General features: G+C 32.8%; 1 protein-coding gene across 1 annotated transcript in view; it reads left to right on the top strand.

Moving 5' to 3' along the window:
* MAP2K6 (mitogen-activated protein kinase kinase 6) overlaps positions 1 to 23,159 on the top strand; it is a 45,072-nt gene that overhangs the window by 11,335 nt on the left and 10,578 nt on the right. Inside the window, exons 5-10 of the mRNA XM_031965715.1 lie at positions 689 to 805; positions 1,891 to 1,942; positions 3,826 to 3,953; positions 5,038 to 5,115; positions 6,420 to 6,559; positions 21,506 to 21,551. Coding sequence (XP_031821575.1) covers positions 689 to 805; positions 1,891 to 1,942; positions 3,826 to 3,953; positions 5,038 to 5,115; positions 6,420 to 6,559; positions 21,506 to 21,551 — 561 coding nt within the window. The remainder of the gene's footprint in view (positions 1 to 688; positions 806 to 1,890; positions 1,943 to 3,825; positions 3,954 to 5,037; positions 5,116 to 6,419; positions 6,560 to 21,505; positions 21,552 to 23,159) is intronic.

Below are 23,159 nucleotides of genomic sequence, written 5' to 3' on the forward strand. Positions count from 1 at the left end.
TTGAGATGGATGAATTCTTGCATTTCATTTTAAATAATTAAGATGTAGTTTATATTACACTAATAGTTTATATTATACTAAAGGTATAAATTCTGTGACTTTCAACTTTGCTTCTTGTTAGTTTAGGCCTTGGAGATAATTCTGCCTTCTTCCAAGTCTCTAATCTTCCAAGAGGTACATAAAAGTGTATCTAATAGAACTTAATTCAACAAATGTGAATTAAATATCTATTATATGTATTTACACTATACTAGGATTTAAAGATAGATCAATAGATATGAAATAATTCTTGTCTCAAAGGATTTTAGACTCTTCAATAAATATTCTCCTGAGAATGTGGAGAATTCAACAATTTATTCAAAAAGAACTAATGAAAGCAAACAACACAAAATGTTCTAGGAATAATAAAAGAGGTAGAGAGTACCATCAGCTGGAAGGATCATGTAACAACATGTTTATTGCTCATCCCTGGACAGATGTGAATTGTTCCTGATATCTTTCTCTTTCTCTATCTCAATCTGTCTCTGTCTCTGCTTTCTTTGTCTCTATCTCTGTTTTTCCTCTTTTTGTGTCTCTCATTTTTTTCTTTCTCTGTCTCTTTCTGTTTTTTTCTCTTTTTGTCTTTCTCTGTCTCTGTGCTAACTGTCTGTCTGTCTTTCTGTGTCTGTCTCTTTTTCTCTCTCTCCAGGGTGATGTGTGGATCTGTATGGAACTCATGGATACCTCACTGGACAAGTTCTACAAACAAGTCATCGATAAGGGCCTAACGATCCCAGAGGACATCTTAGGAAAAATTGCAGTTTCTGTAAGTAGATTATTCCTGTAAAGGAAGCTCATTGAAAGGAAGGCGTGAAAAGGTAGTTCTGTTTTGGCCTGGCTTTTTCTTTTTTAGGTGAAGATGTTGCATAAGACACAATTATACCATCGGCTTTTCTTGTTTTGCCCATTATTGTAAAGTACCTTTTCGAAGTGTATTTATTTGGCAAGACCACATGTTTGGCACTGTAATATTTTCTTTCTTTTCCCCTCCTTACTTTCCTCCATCATTTCTCTGGAAATAGTGGCATAGAGGGTTTAAAAGAGAGGAGCAAGGAGAATAATAGCAGGACTGGAGAGAAGATAAAAATTCTGGAGGGCAAAATCGAGGTAAGAGAAGGAGGAGAAATGAAGAGAAGTATATTTACTTCAGTTCAACTGATATTTCAGTGTTTTCTAGGGGACTGGTCTAGTTACTGAGGATAAAAAGATAAGTACAAAACTGTCTTTGCCTTCAAGAAACTTTCATTTTATTGTTAGGGAGTGGGGAGTGGGAGAATAACATGTGTATGAATGAATAAATAGAGAATACATGCAAAATATATACTAAGTAATTGGGTGCTTTGATGGGCAGCACTAACAACTGAGATAATCAGGAAAGTCAATCAAATTATGTCAAGCCAACAAATAATTATTAAGTGCCTACTATTTACCAGGCACTATGTTTAGTGCTTTGGATATAAAGAAAGACAAAAACATCTCTTGCTTTCATGGAGCTCATATTCTAATGGGAGAGACCATATGCAAACAAGCAACATATACATAAAATAAATTGGAGATAATATCAGAGTGAAGGTGCTAAGATTATGGAAGACTGATAAGAGAGGAAAGTTGAATGAGATTCCTTTACAGTTTTGGTAATATTGGATTTGAATCTTTAGAGATTGTGGAATATGATTCATGTAACCTTACCTGCATTTCAATGCTACTTTTCCTGCGATATCCTTCATTTGGGCAATCCCTCTAGGAATCTTATGTCAGGAAGAAGTAATGTGTAGATAGATGCTAAATTCTTTCAGATTCCCTTTCTCTCTCATGATTGTATAATGAATTTCTGTTGTTTCTCCTTTGCAGATTGTAAAAGCCTTAGAACATTTACACAGTAAACTTTCTGTCATTCATCGAGGTAAGTGTGTGTCCTTTTTGCTGTACACCCTGTCCCAGATTGTAGCCAGTCCACATGAGTTGTTGTCCATGCCAACAGTGGGATTAAGCCAAATAAAGGAATGGAGGAGTTTTCCTTTAAGATTGGCTAGCAGCCTATTTAAACAACTGTTCTTTGTCTTGTACAAAAATAGAACAATAAGGGATAAATCTAAACTGCAATAGGTTAGGATGCAGAGAATGAAGACCAATATTTCCATTGGGGGTGGGAATTTCTTCCTTAGAAGTCTTTAAAGACAGGGTAGAAATTCCTCAGTGTACATATAGTTCTGCCAAGAGGAAAGAGATAGAACATGATGACTTTGGGAGTAACCTAAAGTCTGAGAGTTCTTGTGCCTTCATTTAGCAAGGATGGGTGGATTAGATTCTTTTGGTAAGTGCACTATGCTAAGTCCTCTGTTTGTTAATTGAAGTAGTTTTTACACTCAAGAAATTTCCAGAGACCTAAAACATATACACAAGAATAATGTAGAAAATATGTATGTTCAATTAAATAGCATAAAGTAGAAATGCTATAAAAATTAGAGAAATGGTTTGTCTAAGAATGTATAAAATTGGTCAGGAAAGGTCCTTTGAAAGAGAGGAGTTTTAAATCGCATCTTAAAGCAAGTCATAGATATGGAAAAGCTATTAGCTATTAGCTATTATAGCTATATACATATATATACATAGCTATAATAGCTATGTAGCTATTAGCAGCAGGGAGCTCAGTACAAGTAAAGGCATGGAAGTTAATACGAACATGGCAGGATTCTAGCCTGATTGGAGCAAAAGCCAAATGTGAATTCCAAGAAAGTTCAGGGCATAATATAGTAGAAAGAACACTGATTGTAGAATTAAAGAATTTGGGTTCAAATCCTACCTGTGATGTTTCTTACCTGTGTAACTTTGGGCAATTCATAGATTGGATCATAGTTCCCTAATATGTAAAATGTGGACTCTGAATTCCTTCTAACTTGAAGAGCTCTAGTTGTTTAATGAGGAAAAATCTGAGCTTGCAATATATTTTTTATAGTGTGTGAGTTCACCACTGTTCCATTTTTTATTCATAGTTTTTGGGCTTTTTGATAAATATTTAATATTTTCACTTAATTAGATTCGGTTCTGGCAACCTACAAAATTCTGATCTTATATTAAGTATTTTAAGGATTCACTCATTTCAGTTTTTTCAGGTTGGGCTCCAGAGATAATTCCCTTATTTTTCTAGTTCCTAACTTCCTTCACTGTCAAACTGGACTCTTGCACTGAATTAGGAGAAGAGGAACATTTGGCCCACGTGCTTTATATTGATTTATAAGGCAATCATAGGCAATGATGAACCAAAAGCTAGGTACAACTCCATCACTTCTTGAATTCTACAAGTTGATAATTTTGAATGGCCTTTGAATGATGTTATAAATATCCAAATGACCTTTGACAGAAAAAAAAGTTCCTAATCCCTGAACTAAATGAGACCTTTTTAAAAAAAATTCTGATTATGGCAAATTTGTGAATTCTGTATTTTTTTAGTACTTGTTTTCCTTGAGATTTAAAGATTATAAAGGAAACAGACCCCAAGTTGTTTATAGTCTTATCAGGGATGGGAAGATAGGAGATAAAAGACAAAATTGTACATACATGCTAAGGGAACTCAGATTAGATAAAAGCCAATATCAAGTATATTTCAAAGAAAGAAGTTTAGTAGGTAAACTCACTGGGAATGAAAATGTATGGATTTGTAGAAGCAGGAATAAAGTAAACATTTGTGTATATGTGTAACTTTGTTTTCTTTTAGTTTTCTTTAGTACAATTGAAATGGACCTGGACTATTAGTAGTGTAACATAGTATATATTTTTTTCTTTCAGATGTCAAGCCATCTAATGTGTTGATCAATACACTGGGCCAAGTGAAGATGTGTGATTTTGGTATTAGTGGTTATCTTGTGGATTCTGTGGCCAAAACTATGGATGCAGGATGCAAGCCTTACATGGCTGTAAGTCTTAAAGCTGGAAAATGGACTCAAAAGAAGACAGGCTACAAAATCCTCCTGCAAAGTGGGAAAGGGTTCTATCATTAAGGGAGAATTGCTTTTTATCACCACTTACTGCTTCCTGAGACTTAGTGATTCACCAGCTAATATATTCTTCTAAAGCTCTTCTCCTGACTTAATTTTTTATACTTAAACTTTATTTCTATTTCTTTACTTACTATTTTTTTTTACAGTATAGTCACTTCCCAATACTGTTCTCTATAGAATCCTCTCGTAAAACAAAGAAAAACAATTATTTAAAGTGAATCAACACACTGACTATAACATATGAAACAATTCTCATTCACAGCCCTCTGACTTTCTACTGTGCTATTATTTTTAATCAGTATGTTAAGTGTAGAAAAATTTGTCGAAGTTTAAGATTATCAGATTATCAAAAAAATGATCAAAAGTTTAGTGTTATACTAAAAGGACCAGAACAAAGATTTTTAAAAAATCCTATTTTAGAATATCAAGACCTTGACAGTCTTCCAAGATGAATTCTTGGACCTGTTTCCCATGCTAAGTACTGAACAGGAAGGAATAACTTTAAGTGACATCACAGGGAGAAAATGGATTAGAAAGGAGAGAACTTCCTGATTGAGAGTTTTAATTTCTATGATCATTATTCTTAGGGCCTTCCTAAGTCAAAAATTTATTATTTGCTTCCCTTAAAGGTGAATTTGTCCAATATATTGAAAAAAAAAGTTTATCAAGGCTTAGTTAAAAAATTAAAATTTGTTTGACTCTACATCAAGATGGCAATATTAGTGGTATTTGTTGAATCAATCATATTATTCTCTTGAGATTTATGTTATAAGTGGATAACTAGATTGATCTCTGGGGTAAGGTACCTTCTGAATTTGTTGAATAAATATATCCATAATCATTTATCCCAAAGCACTGAAATCATTTAAAGAAAACTGTTTAAAGCTCCCATTTTGAGATATTGATACTTACAGTGACTAGTAAACTGTCTTGTCCAGTGGAGCATTGTATGAAGGCTCTTTTAGAAGCGGTGACCTTCTACTTTTATTTTTCTTTCCAGCCTGAAAGAATAAACCCAGAACTAAACCAGAAGGGATACAATGTGAAATCTGATATTTGGAGCCTGGGCATCACAATGGTACTGTATGAAGTTTTATAAATTGAAACTAAAGTTGGTGGGTTGAGTTAGTTTTATAATTGGAATGCAGTATTGATTTTTTTTTTTTTTTTTTTTTTTTTTTTTTTTTTTTGCTAAGGAGGTTGTAGTTAAGTGCCGGGTCCAGGGTTACACAGCTGGGAAGTATTAAGTGTTTGTGGTCAGATTTGAACTCGGGTCCTGTGGACTCCAGGGCTGGTGTGCTATCCCCATATGCCACCCCTATGCTGCTCTGTAATATGGAATTTTGATCAAATTCCTCTGACCTTTAAGGAGATGGGGCACCTTCTTCACTTTTAATCTAAGTTTATGAATATTGATATGAAAGTATGAGATGGTGGAATAGTTGAATTGAATTTTGAATATAAACTATGTCTGTGAAACAGAAAGAATACTAGAACATAAAGGAGACATTGCATTCTAACTTTGACTCATTCTCATCACTGTAAATTGAGAGATTAGAGTAGTGAGAGTTCTCAGTTCTTTTTTAGCTCTGACAATCTGTACTTTGAGTGAAAACAGAGATAGAATTAAGCTAAAATAGGTAGATTTATTAGGATATACTGGATTTGAGTTCCAGGTCTTCCACTTACTTGTTCAGGTTAACTTAAGCAAGTAGTTTTGTCTCCTAGATGATTTCTAGGTTTCATATAAGCCTATGAATTGTTGTGATAACTCACATCTGAAAGTCAGAAGAATGAATTGGATGACTAACAAATTTAGTACTGAGAATCTATAATTCCTGTAAAATTTGGAGTATTTTATAATCCTATTACTACAATGTATTTACAGAGCCACGGACAATATGTATGCTTTTCTTAAAAGCGTCTTTAGCGCCATAATTTAGTTAATTCTATAAGTTAGTTTCTTTTGTCTAGGCAGTATATGTCACAATCATGACAAAAGTGGTCTTAATTTGATTTTGTATTAATCTGCAAAGAGCCAGCAGATGGCAGCAGATATACACATTTATAAAGAATGGAATGAGTGAAGCTTTCCTTATGGTAATAGTTGTTTGAAACTCTGGATATTATAAATTATGTAGTCATCAAATGTGATGTTTAATATAGTTAATTTAAAAACCCACTAAAATTGCATGAATTTGGTACCCCAAAATAGGAGCCATTATGTGATTGGCTCAGATGAATGTCATTGAAGAAATGGGGGAGGGGAAATGAAGGGAACTCCATTCTTTTCCTCAATACTGCAATTTCCTCCAGTTCTTTAAGTAGAAAGCAACTGTTTCCACATTTAAAACAACATCTTGTTTTCCTCTTTCTCCTTAGATTGAACTGGCAATCCTTCGGTTCCCCTATGATTCCTGGGGGACACCATTTCAGCAACTCAAACAGGTAGTGGAAGAACCATCACCTCAATTACCAGCAGACAAGTTCTCAGCAGAGTTTGTTGACTTTACCTCACAGTGGTAAGCATACTTCTATTCCCAGGTCCCATCAACAGGGAGGAAGATGGTTCTTCCAGTTTCTGATAAATGGTTGAACTTTAATCATACCCCACTAATGACGATTGATATAGGGAGGGGAATATATTATAGCAGGCATACTATTCTCAGTTTGAGTAATATCCAGTTAGAATGATATTAAGGAATCTAGAAGTTCTATAGCAAAGTCAATATTTAGGCTATTTTCCAAAGTGCATATATATTAACTTGGATTTTTTTTTTTTTTTTTTTTTTTTTTTTTTTTTTTTGTGCTTTAGACAGTTTTAGGGATCAGGGAAGGAAAACAATTATAAATGAGAGTAGCAAGTTGGAAGAAGTTTGGTCCATACAGTGGTGGCGTTATATTCTAGTTTTCCTAGCAAAGTGTCATTTATCCCAGGAAATCTGATGAGTTCTGTCAAGATAGCTTTATTTGACTCTGATTTGCTTAGAGTTTGTCAGACTGCTGAGAATATGATGTTGGGTATGGATTTTTTCTCTTCCCCTTCTCCTCTATCACTTCTCCACAGAGTATGTTCCCTCTGTTTTTCAGGTTGTCATGACAGACATCCCAACTAAAAACCAATACTCTTTCATTTCCCTCCTTTTTTTTTCTCCTCAAAGTACCTTTCTTCCAAACAATGAAGCACCTAATAGTGTGATTGAAACTGACAGTACATGTTGCTTTTCATTTGGTCATTTGTTGTTTATTAACTGAAAAATGAATGTGTATTTTAGATTTAATATTTTGCTAATAATTAACATGCCAATAACACTCTATTGTTTTGTTTTGTTGCCTTTTAGTGTTTTCTTAATGTATATTGCTATAATTATTGTATATATTTCCTTTGCCTATGCTTTTTTTACTCTGTATCATTTTGTATGTCTTCCCATTTTTCTCTGAAATTTTCATTTATTTTATTCCTTACAGTTGAATGATATTTTTTATTCATATACCACAGATTATTCAGCCATTTCCCCTTGAGTACATAGTTTGTTTCAGTTCTTTGCTATTACAAATAGTGAAGCTATCTTTGTATTATTTTTCTGCATTTGGATCCCCCAAAAGAGACTGTCCCAAAATACTTTCCCCTTTTGGATCTTCCAGTAATCGAATTTCTAGTTCAAAAGTATGAACATTCGTTGTTCTTCTATGATTGGAAATCTTTTTCCCCCCTAGAAAAGTCTGATATATCAAGAGTTCTACCAGCAGTGAATTGTTTCCCTGTTTACAATGTTTTCATTTTTGCTTTTTTAAGAATATAATACCTCATAATTGATAAAACCCTTAGATTTATTAGTGATTCTGAACATTTTTCACATGACTGATAATTATTTTCATGAAGACTGTGTTGATTACTTGATTACTAGTGAATGGTTATTATTCTTATTAATTTGGGTCAATTCTCTCTAACTTTAATGTCAGAGAGATTTTAATGTAAAAATCTTGTCCCCATTATTATGTAGACCAATATGCCTCATTTAAAAAATCTATATATATAAATCTATATATATTACACATTCCTTCTCTTTTCACAGTTGTATAAGGAATAATCTATTTTTCTCTAAAGAAATGTAATGAAAAAAAATTGTTTGTATTATGCATGAAATACTGTGCAACAATATAGTTATAAATAGAACATTCAAACCATTATGGCCTGCAAGGAAATCACATTCTAATTGGGAGAGCAATAGAAAAGGGGTTTCATGTTTATGATTGAGTCACGGAAGATGGAAAGGGTTGTGAGGTCAATTCCAGGCCATATGGTTAGTTTCCTAGCAAGAAGATAATTGAATTAAAACTTAGAGTAGGGTTAAAGGATCTTTTTAGCAAAGGTAGAGATCTAGGGGTTAATATCCAGTTAGCAGTGGGTATCATCTGCCTGATGGAAATTTGGCAGGGAGGAAATGAGGGCTGCTTGGGGAAAAAAATTTTAGTTCATAGCCTCCCATGTTAGAAATAAGTGCTTCTGATCCCTATTTCTGCAGTCCCATAATGCATTTGGTCATGGGGAAGGGAAGGTCCTAGATTATCAAGTTGCCATTGGGTTTTAATGCTTTAATGATATGATTTTTAAAAAATCACACCTTTTATTTATTTGTGGTATATGGTATAAGTTGTTTCTAAATCCATTTCCTACTGAACTGTTATCCACTGTATCCAGCAGTCTGGACAGCCTCTTTCTCAATGGATTTTATTATAGATTTCTTGAATATTAGAATTCAGTATTTGTTCTTAGATATTGTTTATCTAATCTTATGCACTGATCTGGGTAGTTTGGTGTTTACTGCTTTGTAATAGAATTGGAAATCTGGTAGTTGCAAAATCCTAAGCTAATAACTTCCTAAGACCCCAATGACTGTTTTTTTGCCTCCCTTCCCCCCAAATGAATTTAGTAATTTTGTCTATTTCTTTAAAGTATTATCTTGGCAGTTGATTGGTATTGTGTTAAATTTATAGATTAATTTGAACATCATTTTTGGTATATTGCCATGACCTATTCTTGAAAATAACAATTTCTTTAATTATTTAGTTCTTTATTTCTGTGAAAATAACTTTGTAATTGTATTTATGGGGTAGCAAGGTGGCCCAGTGGATAGAATAGCCTGAAGTAGGGAAGATTCATATTCCTGAGTTCAAATCTAGCCTTAGACATTTACTAGCTTTGTGACTCTAGCTAAGTCATTTTATCCTGTTTGCCTCAGTTTTTTCATCTGTAAAATGAGCAGGAGAAGGAAATCGCTGACCCACTGGTATGTTTGCCAAGAAAACCCAAATAGAATCATGAGAAGTCAGATCCAACTGAAAAAATGACTGAACATGTTAATGATTTGGATGGATTTGTTCTGCATCCTGCGTCAGTCATTAATCTGTTAGTTGTTTGTCCCTCTTTTTTGTTGCTTCTCTAGGATTTTCCAAGTAAATTCCTATATATTCTATACAAATAGAGCAGATTTTGCTATCACTTTGTGATTGCCTTTTTCAATAAGCTATTTTCTTGTTCTGTAACTGACACTTTTACTATGATGTCAAATAGTAGTTATGGCAGTAGACTTCTTAGCTTTACCCCTTCGTTCATTGGCAAAGCTTTCATTGTTTATCCATCATAAATAATGTTACTTTTTGCTTTTTAAATTGTAATTTTCTTTAGCTGTTAAACATTATATATATATATATATACGTATATATATATATATATTTTCCCACTCCTTATATTCTTCCTTATCACAGGGGTGGGGTGGGGGGTGTAGGGGGTAGGTGGGGGGTAGGGGGAATTTGTTTAACAAATAAGCATAGTCAACAAAACAAATTTCCATATGAGCTAGGTCTAAAAGTAGGTGTTTCATTATGCACACTGTTATAATATTTCTCTGTCAGAATATGGATATAATTTTTCATCACTGATCCTCTAGAATTCTGATTGATCATATTAATCAGAGTTTTTAAGTCTTTCAAATTTATTTGCTTTTACAATGTTGCTACTATGTAAATTATTCTCCTGGTTTTTCTTACTTCTTTTTACATCAGTTCATAAGTCTTTTAATGTTTTTCTGAAATCTCATTTTTCATTTCTTACAGTACAATAATATTGCATCACGGTCTTATACCATAAATTGTTCAGCCATTTCCCAATAGAAATCCTCTTAATTTTTAGTTCTTTGCCTTACAAAGAGAGCTATTATAAATGTTTTTCTACAGCTGAATCCCTTTTCCTGTTTCTTTGATCTCTTTGGAGTAAAAGCATAGTAGTGCTATTTATGGGTTTAAAGGTATACACAAGTTAGTAACTTCAGGTGCATAGTTCCAAATTGCTTTCAAGAATAAGTATATCAATTATTTTACCAAGAGCATGTCAACATACCTGTTTTCTCATAGCTTTCCTAAAATTTGTAATTTAGCTTTTGTGTATATGTGTGTGTGTGTGTGTGTGTGTGTGTGTGTGTATCAACTTTGCCAATCAGATGAATTTGCAGAAACTCAGAATGACTTTAATTTGCATTTCTTCAATTATTACTGATTTTGAACATTTAAAAATTCTTGCTTATATATGGTTGGATTTTTTCTTTGAGAATTACCTGTTTAAATCCTTTGACCATTTATCAATTGGAACACATCCTTATTCTCATAATTTTGAACCAGTTTCTTATATATTTTGGAAATGTAGCCTTTATAAGAAAAAATTGCTTCAAAGGATTTTCCCCCCAGAAATTTTTTCCCTAATTTTTACCTTTTGGCTATAGAAAACTGTTTTTGCTCATATTAAGGAAAGAGTTTTCCTGATTCTTTGTTTTGATATTTAAAATGTAAATACTATATTTTCTCTTTTCTTACTTTTTAAACAAAGGTTTATTTTTTTTCTGGTTTTAAAAAAATCCTCACAACTCATTGGTTTATAAGTTCAGTTGTTGATTTCTTTCCTATTTTATTTCTTTGATTTTCAGATGCACGTTTGTGCTTGTTTTGGAATTTATTTAATCGTTAATTTTTTCAGTTGTAGATTCATTTATTAATTATCTTTTTTTTGTTGTTGTTGTTGTTCCTATAAACAATACACTTTATTGCTTCATCTTGTTCTTTGCCACACTGATGATTTAGGATATCAGTATTTAGTCTCAACTAGGGCCTGTAATTTTCCCATATGAATTATAATTTCCACTTAATAATTGTCATATCTTTTTAGATCTTTTATTTTTTTTTTTTGGTAGATCAAACAAAATAACTCTTAGGCTGGAATCTGAGAAGAAACCCAAAATTAACTTACCCAGAAATATAGTTACCAACTTCCAGAACTGCAACATCAAAGAGAGAATCTTGCAAATATCCAGAAACAAAGCAAACTCATATATCAAAAAGCACAAGTTTTATCATTAAAATTTTTTTTTCTCCTTTGTTAGGTCAGCAATTCTGAGGTAGTGATTCCATATTCAATTTTAAGTTCAGTTTCTAATATTTGCACAGATCTTTTAGCCACTGCTTTTAGTGTTGCTGTCTTATTTTCTTGGCTCCATTTTTATTCATCACATATTTGTGTGTTCCCCTTTTCTCATTTTTAGAGTCTAATGCTTTACTAATTTTTTTTTCATGTTTGTTCTTAGCAGTTCATTCTCTTGTTTGTCTTTACAGCTAAGTCATGATTATTGCAAATGATCACATGTATTTAAATTAATACTGTTTGAAGTTATAATTGTATAGAATATGGTAACTGATTCTTATCTAATGGAAACATGCAATGCAAATTTGAATAATGCCACCATTTTATAGAATTTATCATTCATACTAATTGGTACCTAGTGCAATTTCCACTTAAAAATTTAAAAACAAATCTTGAGGTTCTAAACTCTGGAGAGTCTATCGCTTACTAATTCTCTTTTGGGGGTTCTAATTCTTTTTATTATACTATTTGACTTTTTCTCGAGATTTTTTCCTCATTTTCTTTTGCCTTATTATATGTGTTAATTATTTTTCCTTTTTTGCTTATTCATTTCTTCACTTATTTTTATGTATTTCTTCCCCTTCCCCTGCATTTCTTTTCTTTTTGGGTTGTTATTTTTTCTTTTCTTTTTTTTTTTTTTTTTTGCTGTATTGATGTAAAAAAAGCATCTGGTCTAGGTTGCTAGAAGAAACAGATATATCGAAATGGCGGTTTTTACAAAATAATATTTATTGGATTGCTTTTGTGTGACTTGTGGCAAGCTATCATCTTAATAATATCTTGACTTTTCAGAATTACTATGGATGGGAAAAATATCCAAAAGGTATTTACAGTATGTAATGTAATGATTTTACTTGTCATCTTGCAGAATGGAATTGGAACATAGCATAAGTGGAGAAATCTTCAATGTGTGTGATAGAAGATACCTGGAGTGTTGCTATTGTTTTAGAACTTAAGAGAATAATTAGGAATTAGTTGGAAGTAGAACCCAAAATATTGTTTAAAAAAGACTGTTGTAAAGACTTCAGGCATTACCTTCTTTTGAAGGAGTCTTTGAAAAAGATGTGCTGAATGTAGCTTTCTTGAAATTTAATGAGATGAAATTAGATTCTAATATGAGCTTCTATGACTATGTTTTTACTTTCTTTTTTTTTCTTGATAGTATTTTATTTTCCTAAATATATATAAAGCTAGTTTTCAGCATTCATTTTTGTAAGCTTTTGTGTTCCAAATTATTTCTCCCTTTTTCCTTTACTTCTTTCCTCCCAAAGATAGCAAGCAACCTTATGATATAGGTTATATATATATATATATATATATATATATATACACATATATATAAAATATGATTTTACTTTCAGGACCCAACTGAATATCTGATAATACAGTTAGCAAGTGAGGTTTGCCTTAGTGAATTTCTTATGATGGAGGATTAAGAACAGCTAGAATTTTGAGCTTCTTCCATTTAAATTTCCATCTTGATTTCCTCAATTGTAAAATTAGATCATTGTATTAATCTCTGTTCTACATTAGGCCCCAGTATAGGCCACCACAGTGATTCAAGATTAGAATGTAACTAACAGTAAAAACCAACAAAAAAATTATTAAAAACAAAGACTAAGAAAGACAAAATTCCTAGCATTCTGCAATGATAGATCAGAAGACGTTCTTGTTTGGTTGTAGGATTTCTACTACAATCTCCTGAGCATAGACTCACCTTTGACTAGGTCTTTTGCTCTTCCAGAAGAAAGGAAGCCAAACCAAGATTTCATACTCTAGTCTTCCAGGCCAACTAAATCGTGAGGATAGCCTCCTTTCCTTCTTAAAGGAAAGCCATTCTTACTTATATGAAAGCTCTGATGTGCCTACCACAACCACTGAGATCCATTCTTACAGTAAATGATTCTTTCTACTTCTTCCTTGATGAGGCATTCTCTGTATGCACTTAGTATGTATTCCCATTTGCTTAATCCGAAGTAATATGAAATGTATTCTGTTTTTCCTTTCAAGATGGGTCTTCTGGATTAAGCATATGTTGGTATTTTGGTATCTTGAGCTAAATTGTTTGAAGCTCAGGGTGAGAGAAAAGTTAGCCTTTTTAGTTTGGCAAAGCCAGAAATAGGAATGCTTGTACCTAGGACAATTGCACTCTCAGTTGAAGGAAAGGCTTGTCTTTAGAGAAATTCTGAGTTTCCAATATATTGCCCATGGTTACTATGGAGGATGAATTTGCAGCCTCTTGTTTAGCAGCCTAATGTCCTATTTTTTTTTAAACAAAAACCTTTTCCAATCATCTGTAATATTTGTGCTTTTTTCTGAGATTTTCCTAATTTATCTTGTTTATACATAGTAATTTTCATGTTGTCTCCTTTGGACTATGAGGTCCTCGAGAATAGGGACTATTTTGTGTTTGTTTGTTTTTACTTTTATTTATATTTTAAGTGCTTAACAGTGCATATTAACAATTTAATAAATCTTAGTTGAGTTGATTTAGCCAATTATTCTTATTTATTACATACTGACTCTAGTTGTTTTACCCTGCTGTCAGAGCTCTCGAATTTAATACCCCCCGGAAAAATCCTGTTATCTTGCTCTAATTTTGGTTCTTTAAGCTTGATGTAGTGTGAAAAACACATTTTGGAATTTAGAGGAAATGGGTTCAAATCTTACCTCTATTATTTATTACTTTGTGATCTTGGTCAATAACAACTCTTTGGACTTCAGTTTTCTACCCTTTATATTTAAGAACTGAGTGATCTCAAAGGTCCTTCTCAGCCCTAAATTTATGATTGTATGAATGGATTAAAGAAAATCATTTTGGATTGATAATGTCTTCTTCAGAAAATGCATTTTCTACTCATCATTTATTGTTCCATACATTAATGTACACCTTCATACCTCACCAAATTAAATTTTTTATGTTCTTTGGAAATGGCATTGGAGCTTCCTAGATGTGAACAAAAGTTTTGCCAACCTTGCATGCATTTTTACTTAATCCAAAAATATTTCTTAACGTTTCCTCAAATTACAAATGTCATAGCAGTTGTATATCTGATGTTAGAGATGATGAGTAGCCTGATATTAGCATTGATAAAAAGAATCTTTTTTAAAACTAATTTTTATTATTTATCAGTCTGATTTATTGTTATTATTATTTTCTTTTTTGAAAATCGACTTTTATTCTCTCAGTGCCTGGAACACTGAAGTCTTTCAAGTTTATAATCCCATTGTATTTCTATTCCCATTCACCAACTTAATTCCTTTGAAGTCCCTTTGAAAGACTCTTATGTAAAACTGAGTCTCTGGAGCCCATACAAGTGAGTCCTCTTCAATTCCTTATTAAATCTGTGATCTATGTGGCTACTAGATTACCAACTGTCCATTCCTTCTTACTCCATGCAATTCTTTTCCATATCACTTAGCAAATATTTTATAGAAGATTTATCCTGTTCACTTGAGGCCTTCTGTTGGATCTTTTAAAATGAATTGTAGACTTGCACTGCTCATCTGTTATTCTTGTCTCCTGCTCTTTGGCCATCCTTCTTCCTTTTCTTCTCCATAGGTACTTAAAGGATCTTCATGCTTCAGAAAATTATAGTGGTTTCTTAAATCTTGAGTTGCATCTGATAACATCTAATTACTCATAGGCATAAGGTGTGGATACTCAAACTTCTCTGCTTTATGTACTGATCCAATGTTGCAGAAGTATTGTTTGGAACTGACTGTTAGGTTTGTGATTTCGATAACTTGTGTTTTCCAAAATGAATCCTCTTTGAAGAGGAATAACAGTATGGAATGAAGGCTGGACAAGATGCTTCTAAATGATAATTCCTTTATTAACTTCAATATTAGAAAGAAAGAAATGTTTCTGATGATCTCATTAATAGGTTAGTTATTTTTCTTGAATAGAAAACTGCATTTGAATAGAGATGGCTTGGAAGATCCAATGATGAGTATATGAATTTTTAAGGATAACTCAAGAATACCTACTTCCTGTGTCTTCCAGAAAACAGACAGGGATTGTCTAAACATTTCTTAGAGATACTTGAACATGTTTGTGGTTGAGCTAAAAGAGAACAAATACTGGGAATATGAAAAATTTATGTCATTGATTAGCAGGTCTATTCTACTTCCCTCCTCCCCAAATTGATACACACTGTGTATTGTATTTCTAGTCAGAGAGAACTCAAGTGTGAGTATAGGCAGTAGGAGGAGGATCTTGCCCTCAACTTTAGTGATCCATTATGGCATATGCTTTCTTTTTATTTTGTGAAATAAATTTTGCTGTGGTATGTCATAAAATATGACATCACAGGGCTGATATACACAGTATATTTATATCTAGTGCATCAACTTGGTAGCTCTTAGCTGATTAATACTAATCACCTGCTAAGCTGGTAGGTTGATAGGTATTTGTGAGACACACAAGGTAGTACTTGCAATACAATGCTAAAGGAACACCAAGCCTATGTTTCAAATTTGGGAATCTGTTGTATTTCACTTCTAAGACCTGATTTTTACAGCTTGAATGAGTTAAATGTTATTTTATGTTTGTAAGGGTAGGGGTCATTTAGCATTTATACTTTTGTTGATTACTTTTATAATTTTTTTTCTACAAATGTAAATCCAAACCTGCTTTTCCAAATTTGTTTTTAACATTTGACTTGTGAACAACTTAAATTTTTTCTTTTGGGACTATCAATTTTTTAAAATATAGACTCTGTAATGTTCTCTGATTTGATTTTCTTGGGGTCTCTGGGAGCAGCCTTCTTTTCAGGAGAGTAATCACACATGAGTAGCCAGGGGTTAAAGTTCAAATCCTTTATTATCTCTTTCAAAGTCTTGTCTTCTTTCCTGGGGCTTGGTTATAGTTCATATTCTTTATTATCTCCTTCCTGGGCTGGGCAGCTTTCTGGAGAGCTTTTCTGACTGGCCTTGGTCTCAGTGGAGAAATGCAGGAGGAGAACCTGCCACCAGTGGCCTGACTGAAGATCGAATGAATGTCTGTCCTTGATTCTGAGAGCTTGAGCTCCCACCTGTCTTCTCTGCCCTCTGAAAGCTTCTCCTCTGTGGCTCTTAGTCCCTGCTTATATGCTCCACACTGAGTATAAACCAATTATTATATCACTAGGAAACCATTATTTGTTGTAAGATTAAATCAATCATACTGAACCATGCTAACCTAGATAACCATTGTCTCTATCAATTCCACTGACTTAGCATCTTGTAAGAATCCTTTGTTTTAAGTTCAGAGTTGTGGCCCATAACAAGACTCCTTGCAAGTAGTGGTCTTCTAGATGGTAATTTCAAGAATTGTATCTGGGGCGTATTGGCTAATGAAGAAATAAAGAAACCTAAATATGGGAAATTTTGCCAACAGAACAACTAAATGAGATTTCTTATCTTGGCAATATGGGTGGGGGTTCTCTTTTCTGCATAAAACAACATGGAGTCAAGAAGATTCAAACACATAGTAGCTGTGTGACCCTGGACAAATCACTTAATCCTGTTTGCCTAGATTTCCTCATGTATAAAATGGGCTAGAAAAAGAAATAATAAATCACTCCTGTATCTATGCCAAAAAACCTCAAATAGAATCATCAGGAGTCAGATGTGACTGAAGAAAGGCAACATTAGGCTTAATGCATGGAGATAATACCAATAGAAATCAGAATCTAAAGCTGTTAAAAAGAAAAAAACAACAGACCACATTTCTACTTCTTAAAGTTTCTTATGATATTAGAGAATTACTTGGAGAATTACTAAGCATAAATCCAGACCTAACACATCAGAGGTACTTTGATACTACCCATCTTATACTGATGTTTTAGGGTAGTATATTGGAAGTCTCCACAGGTGCATATGCTTTCTAACAGTAAGTGAATGGTACCAAATGGAATCAATCATTTTCTTCATCTTGATAGTCAGTGAGTAGAAACAGGGCATATTTATTTTGTTTCTGATAAATGCATGGTTACAAAGGCACAATATGTTTTTATTCTGCGGATGCACCAAATAGTCCTCCTTGGAATCAGTCAGGGTGAGTTCAAATAAGCAGAAATCCTCTGGTCAGCACAAACACCAAACTAGCAATTCTTAAGGCAGCAGGAAGCCGTTTTTTAGTGTCAGCTACGGTCAGGAGCATGTGTTGTGGCATTTGGAAGAGGAATTAGAGCAGTTAACTAATTGCACGCTTGGAAATGGCAAGCCACTTGAAAACTCAAAAGTCTGAATCAATCCCAACAAGAAATTGATGTAGCTTTGAACTTGACAGTTGTTATTTTATATTGAATTTCAAGTGCTTTCCATTAAAGATGGAAAGTTTGCTTCTTATCCCCCTAACCTTATCATGAGTACTTTGCTATTCTTAGTCTAGGTTTTGAAGTCTTATAAATTTAAAAGATAAAGGATGGACTATTTTAACGTGCTAAACAATGTTAGCTTGCTATATTAGTATTTTCCATATTAGTAAGTCTATGTAACACTTAACAGTAAAACTGAATTTGCTAATGACAGGACAGGAGACAAAAAATATCCGGTTGGCCAACATCTTCTATTTCCTAAATTTTCAAGCATTCTTTTACATGACATTTCTGTTGTAGTTCATGATGGCACTTCTCATAGAGTCACTTATTGGATACTTTCCACAACATATTAATTTCAAGGCCTGTTTAAATTTCATATGGGAATTTTCCCATAAACCAGCTACTCAGGAAGTGAGTAGATACTTAAAAGAAATTCCCTCCCCTGAAGGAAAATCATTAAGTTCTCCTAGTAAGCCAAAGGAGAAAGTTGCTTATTTTTGCATTGTAGCTATGTAACAAAATACATGAAGTCAAACAGGATTTCTTTGTTGGAAAGACACCATATTATGGTATTTTTTGAGAAGTATGGTTTGCTGGTTTGGAGTTTTAACTTATGAACAAGTTTTTGTCACTTAAAAGAACTCAAAGCAGTCTGATTTTGTGAACTGATACTGAGTGAGGTAAGCAGAACCAAGAGAACATTGCAGAAAATTTACCATGCAGAAAAGTCAAGAACAGAAAAGTATCCTGACTTAATTAGGAAGATTCCACACACATGAGAAAGTCTAGTAATTGACATTAGCCTGAAAGGTTTGTAAACATTCAATGTAAACAGAAACCTCATAAAATTCTCAATTGAATTTTGAATGCAGCCTTCATAGTTGTGATTATATTTTTCTTCATTGACTTGGGTTCCCTCTTCCCAGCCTCTCAAGTGTGAATAATATAATTAGTGATGCCTAAGTTTATATAGAACATTAGCTAAATTTAGATTACTAAAATATTAGCTGGTTTGATTATAGCTATAACATACATAATTAGAACAATGACTCTGAAATCTAAGTATTTCTCTGCACCTCTTCCTCTGTATGACAGCCGGAACCTGGTTTTTGAAGGAGATATACTGATCTTGAAATGGGAATGGGGGTGGTGGTGATAATAGAGGAAGAGGAAGAGGAAAGGGAGGAGGACAAAAATGAAGAGAAAAAGAAGGAAGAGGAGAATTACTCAGACAACAATAAAACTGGTCAGAAAAACTTTTGGTTGCTACATATGTGATCATAGGCAAGATATTTCATATTTTCAAGCCTCAGTTTCTTTTGAAATATGAAGTAGAGTGGGTGGGTAGACTAAATCATTTCTAATATCTCTTCCTACTCTAGATTCATTGATCTATGCCATCAGTTTTGGGGCCAGATTTAATCTCACAGTTTCCATTGATTATTCAGTGTTCTAATTAATTCATTTTTGAGCCTCTTAGAGGCCTTTTTTAAAGGTTAAATATATGCAATTCTTTTAAACATATCATATTTGTCATGTGCAAGAAAAATCAGATCAAGGAGAAAAAAAAAACCATGAGAAAGAAAAAAAAAGAAACAAACAACAGTGAAAATAATATATGCTTCAATCCACAATCAGTTTCTATAATTCTCTCTGGATGTGAATGGCATTTTCCAACCTGAGCCCATTGAGATTGCCTTGAATCACTGCAGTGTTGAGAAGTGCCAAGTCAAGATGATCATCATATAATCTTGTTGTTACTGCGTACAATGTTCTCTTGATTCTGCTTACCTCACTCAGTTTCAGTTCATGAAATCAGACTGCTTTGAGTTCTTTTAAGTGACGAAAACTTGTTCATAATACTTCTTCCTCCCTTTTGGTGTTGCCAGGCTACTTAGATAGTAGAGGGGTCATATTCTCAGCTTTTAAATGTCTTGCTTCTGTCAAGACATGAATTGATTATAATTGAAGTTCAATTACATTCTAGATCTTCTGGATTTAGTTTAAAAAGCTGTTTTCAATACACACAATATATGCTTTTGAGAGTAGGGAAAATGGAGTTACTAATTACTCCTCTGCAGATTGGATTATGTTGCTTTCTTGTTTTTGCCCAGTAGCTCAAACTTTTGTATCTAAATAATTTTCTTTATTTTTTCTTCCTCATTAGAATGTGAACTCCTTGACAGATTTTTTTTCCGCCTTTTTCTTTGTTTCTCCAGAGCATAGTACTGTGCCTAAAAATGAGTTCCTTAACGAATGTTTCCTGACTGACTGACTTGATTGACAATATATGTCCCCAAGTTTTGCTAAATATATTTAGGTTAAACAACAAAATTTGAGTTGGAATGGAAGTCAGGGAACTTCTAGTCTAACCCTTACATGGACAATTTTTTTTTTCTACATTATACTAAACAGGTAGTCATCTGGTATTGTTTGAATGCATCCAGTGATGGGGAACCTCTCAAGGCAGTATCCAACTTTTGGATAGTGCTAATTGTTTCTAAGTGTGTCCTTATTATTAAGCACTTGTTTTTTCTTTGTTTTCTTTTTTTTTTTCTTTCTTTTTTTCTTTCTTTCTTTCTTTCTTTCTTTCTTTCTTTCTTTCTTTCTTTCTTTCTTTCTTTCTTTTTTTTTAACAATGTCTACTTATTGTACCTGGTTCTGTCCCATGAACAAATCTAATTTCTCTTCCATATGATTTTTTTCTTTTACAGGATATACATTTCTAGTTATTTTAGATGATTCTTTCTGTCATGGTCTCCAGTTCATTTACTATCCCATTAATGCTCTTCTGGATATGTTCAATCTTGTCAATGTTCTTCCTAAAATATGGTACTCATAACTGAACACAAGGCTGCAGATATGGTCTGACTAGGACCAATATAGTATAGTAGAACAATCATTGCCCTCATTCTGAACACTGTGGCTCAAAGTACAGTTTGCTTTTTTATCTCTGATATCACAATATGGACTGATTGGGTTTATAGCTCTTTCATTAACTACCCTTTTCCACTTTTTTATAGGACTCACTATTATGGTCTGAGTAATAGATAGATATGACTATGCTTGTTACAACTAGTGCATTCCTATTCAGGATAATAATTATTATTATTGACTGAATATACTTTTTACCTTGGTGATTAATCTGCCTTACATAAATTCTATTACCTTGAAAATTTTATGGGTTAAATTTGCTCATAACTCAGATGGACTATATTAATGATATGCAAAAAGGAAGCATTTCTAGGAAACCAGGAGAAATTAGAAATAAGAATGAACAGGCTAGTTTAGATATAGTGCTCCCAGAGAATTAAAATTGTTCCATAGCAAATATAATCTTAAGATCTCCTTGCCAACCCTAGTTATTACAGAAAGTTATGGGTGGGAGATTGAAAGTAGATATATTTTGATTTATAATAACTGTACATTTGAAGGACAAACTTTAATGTCATAGGTATGGCATCTCCAAGGAAAGTATATGTATTTTCTTTCCATGAATTCATGTCCACTGTTGATTTAAAGCTTGATTTAGAAGTGGAGTAGAAGAAGCAAGTGAACATTGGAAACCTATGTTTTCAATATTGTTTTTCAAGTTGGTTATGTTTAGTCTTCTGCAGGTTCTGAAATCCTAGTCTAGTGAAAATGCAGATGGTTTCTTGATTTTAATTTGTTTAATTCTTCCCTTTCTTAAGCTTGAAGAAGAATTCCAAAGAACGGCCAACATACGCAGAACTTATGGTGAGTATTGTTAGTAGTATAAACATATTCAAACTAACATCTATTGAAGGTTAAATGACTTGAATATAAATTATAACCAAACAATATTATAAAAATGGTGAATTCAACAAGACATGAATGCCAGTGATTGATTTTTTTTTTTAATGAAGAGTTCAGAAGGCTATATTTTATTTCTAGTCTGAGTATTGTCTCTTGTGTAATCTTGGCAAAGATCCCTTAATTACCATTCCTGACTACTTTTATGGGAAACTAACAAGATTATATAGCATACTGTTATATTTATAAAGTGTTTTGAAATCTCTGATATTATTAGATTTAAAAGGTTCTAAGGATCCCATATTACTATTATAAAAGAAATTTTAATTTCTTGAAAAAGTAGTACAAGAAATGGGTATGGGTATGGATTGGTTGTTTTGGATGTTAGTCAGTTTTATTAAAAGAACCTTTTTTTTAATTTAAATTTCTGAACAAGATTTATTTCTTCCTTGGTTAGGAATATAGTTCCTCTCCTAGAATACTGCTAGTCTAAAACAAATTTGGTGAAAATTCATTAGATTCCTATTTAGTGAGAATTCATGATTTACCTTTTGCATTAAGTATATAAAAAAGGATTTTTTTCAGCATATTAATAGTGTAAATAAAATCTTATTGCAAATACTTAAGCTTACCCAAGAAATCAGACTTTTATAGCATTTTATAGTATTATTTTACATTATAACATTTATATTCATACTGATATTTTAATTACAAAGAAACCAGGACCTATCCTTCATAACATTTGGCAGTCAATAGCTTTTTGTTACTGTATACATTTAATGATAATAAAAATTCATTTCTTTAAACCATATTCTGTGTTTCAGAATGTACACTAATTTTGGCATGATTTTCTTGGAATTTCTACATTAGGTTTTGCTATTTAATAGGATTAATAAAAAAAACTTGATATATATATATATAAATGTAACATTATATGCATGTATATGTATATTGCAACCATTTGGTATATGGCAACAAACCTCCTCTTCTATGTATGTGTGTTTATAAATATATGTAAATGTATATTTATATACACACATGTACTATATATGCATGTGTATATATGTCTATTGCAAACTAATGATATTGTTCCTGGAGTCCTTTAACCAAATGAAGAATAAGGTTACTTGATGATGAAAAAAAAGGTGTAGATAATAATAATGATGATAGCTTATTTTAATATAGTATTTCTTATAAAGTGGGCAGCTAGTTATTACAGTGGTTAGGATGCTGGGCCTGAAGTCAGAACGACTTGAGTACAATTTTGGCCTCAAACAATTATTATTGTGTGAACTTGGGCAAGTCTGTTAACCCTGTGTGCCTCACTTTCCTCATTTGTAAAATGAGGAGATAGCAAACCACTCCAGCATCTTTGCCAAGAAAACCCCAAATAGGGTCATGAAGAGTTGGACATAAATAAAATTACTGAACAACAAAATCTTACAAAGAACTTTCTTTGCAATAGCCCTGTAAGGTAGTGACAGTATCATTATCCTTATTTTACATTTGAGGGAACTGAGTCTCAAAGAGCTTAGTGTGACTAAGGTTGCATAACTAGGAAGTGGGCCAACT

The sequence above is a fragment of the Sarcophilus harrisii genome, chromosome 4 (genome assembly GCF_902635505.1).
Source record: "Sarcophilus harrisii chromosome 4, mSarHar1.11, whole genome shotgun sequence".
Classification (NCBI taxonomy): Eukaryota; Metazoa; Chordata; class Mammalia; order Dasyuromorphia; family Dasyuridae; genus Sarcophilus; species Sarcophilus harrisii.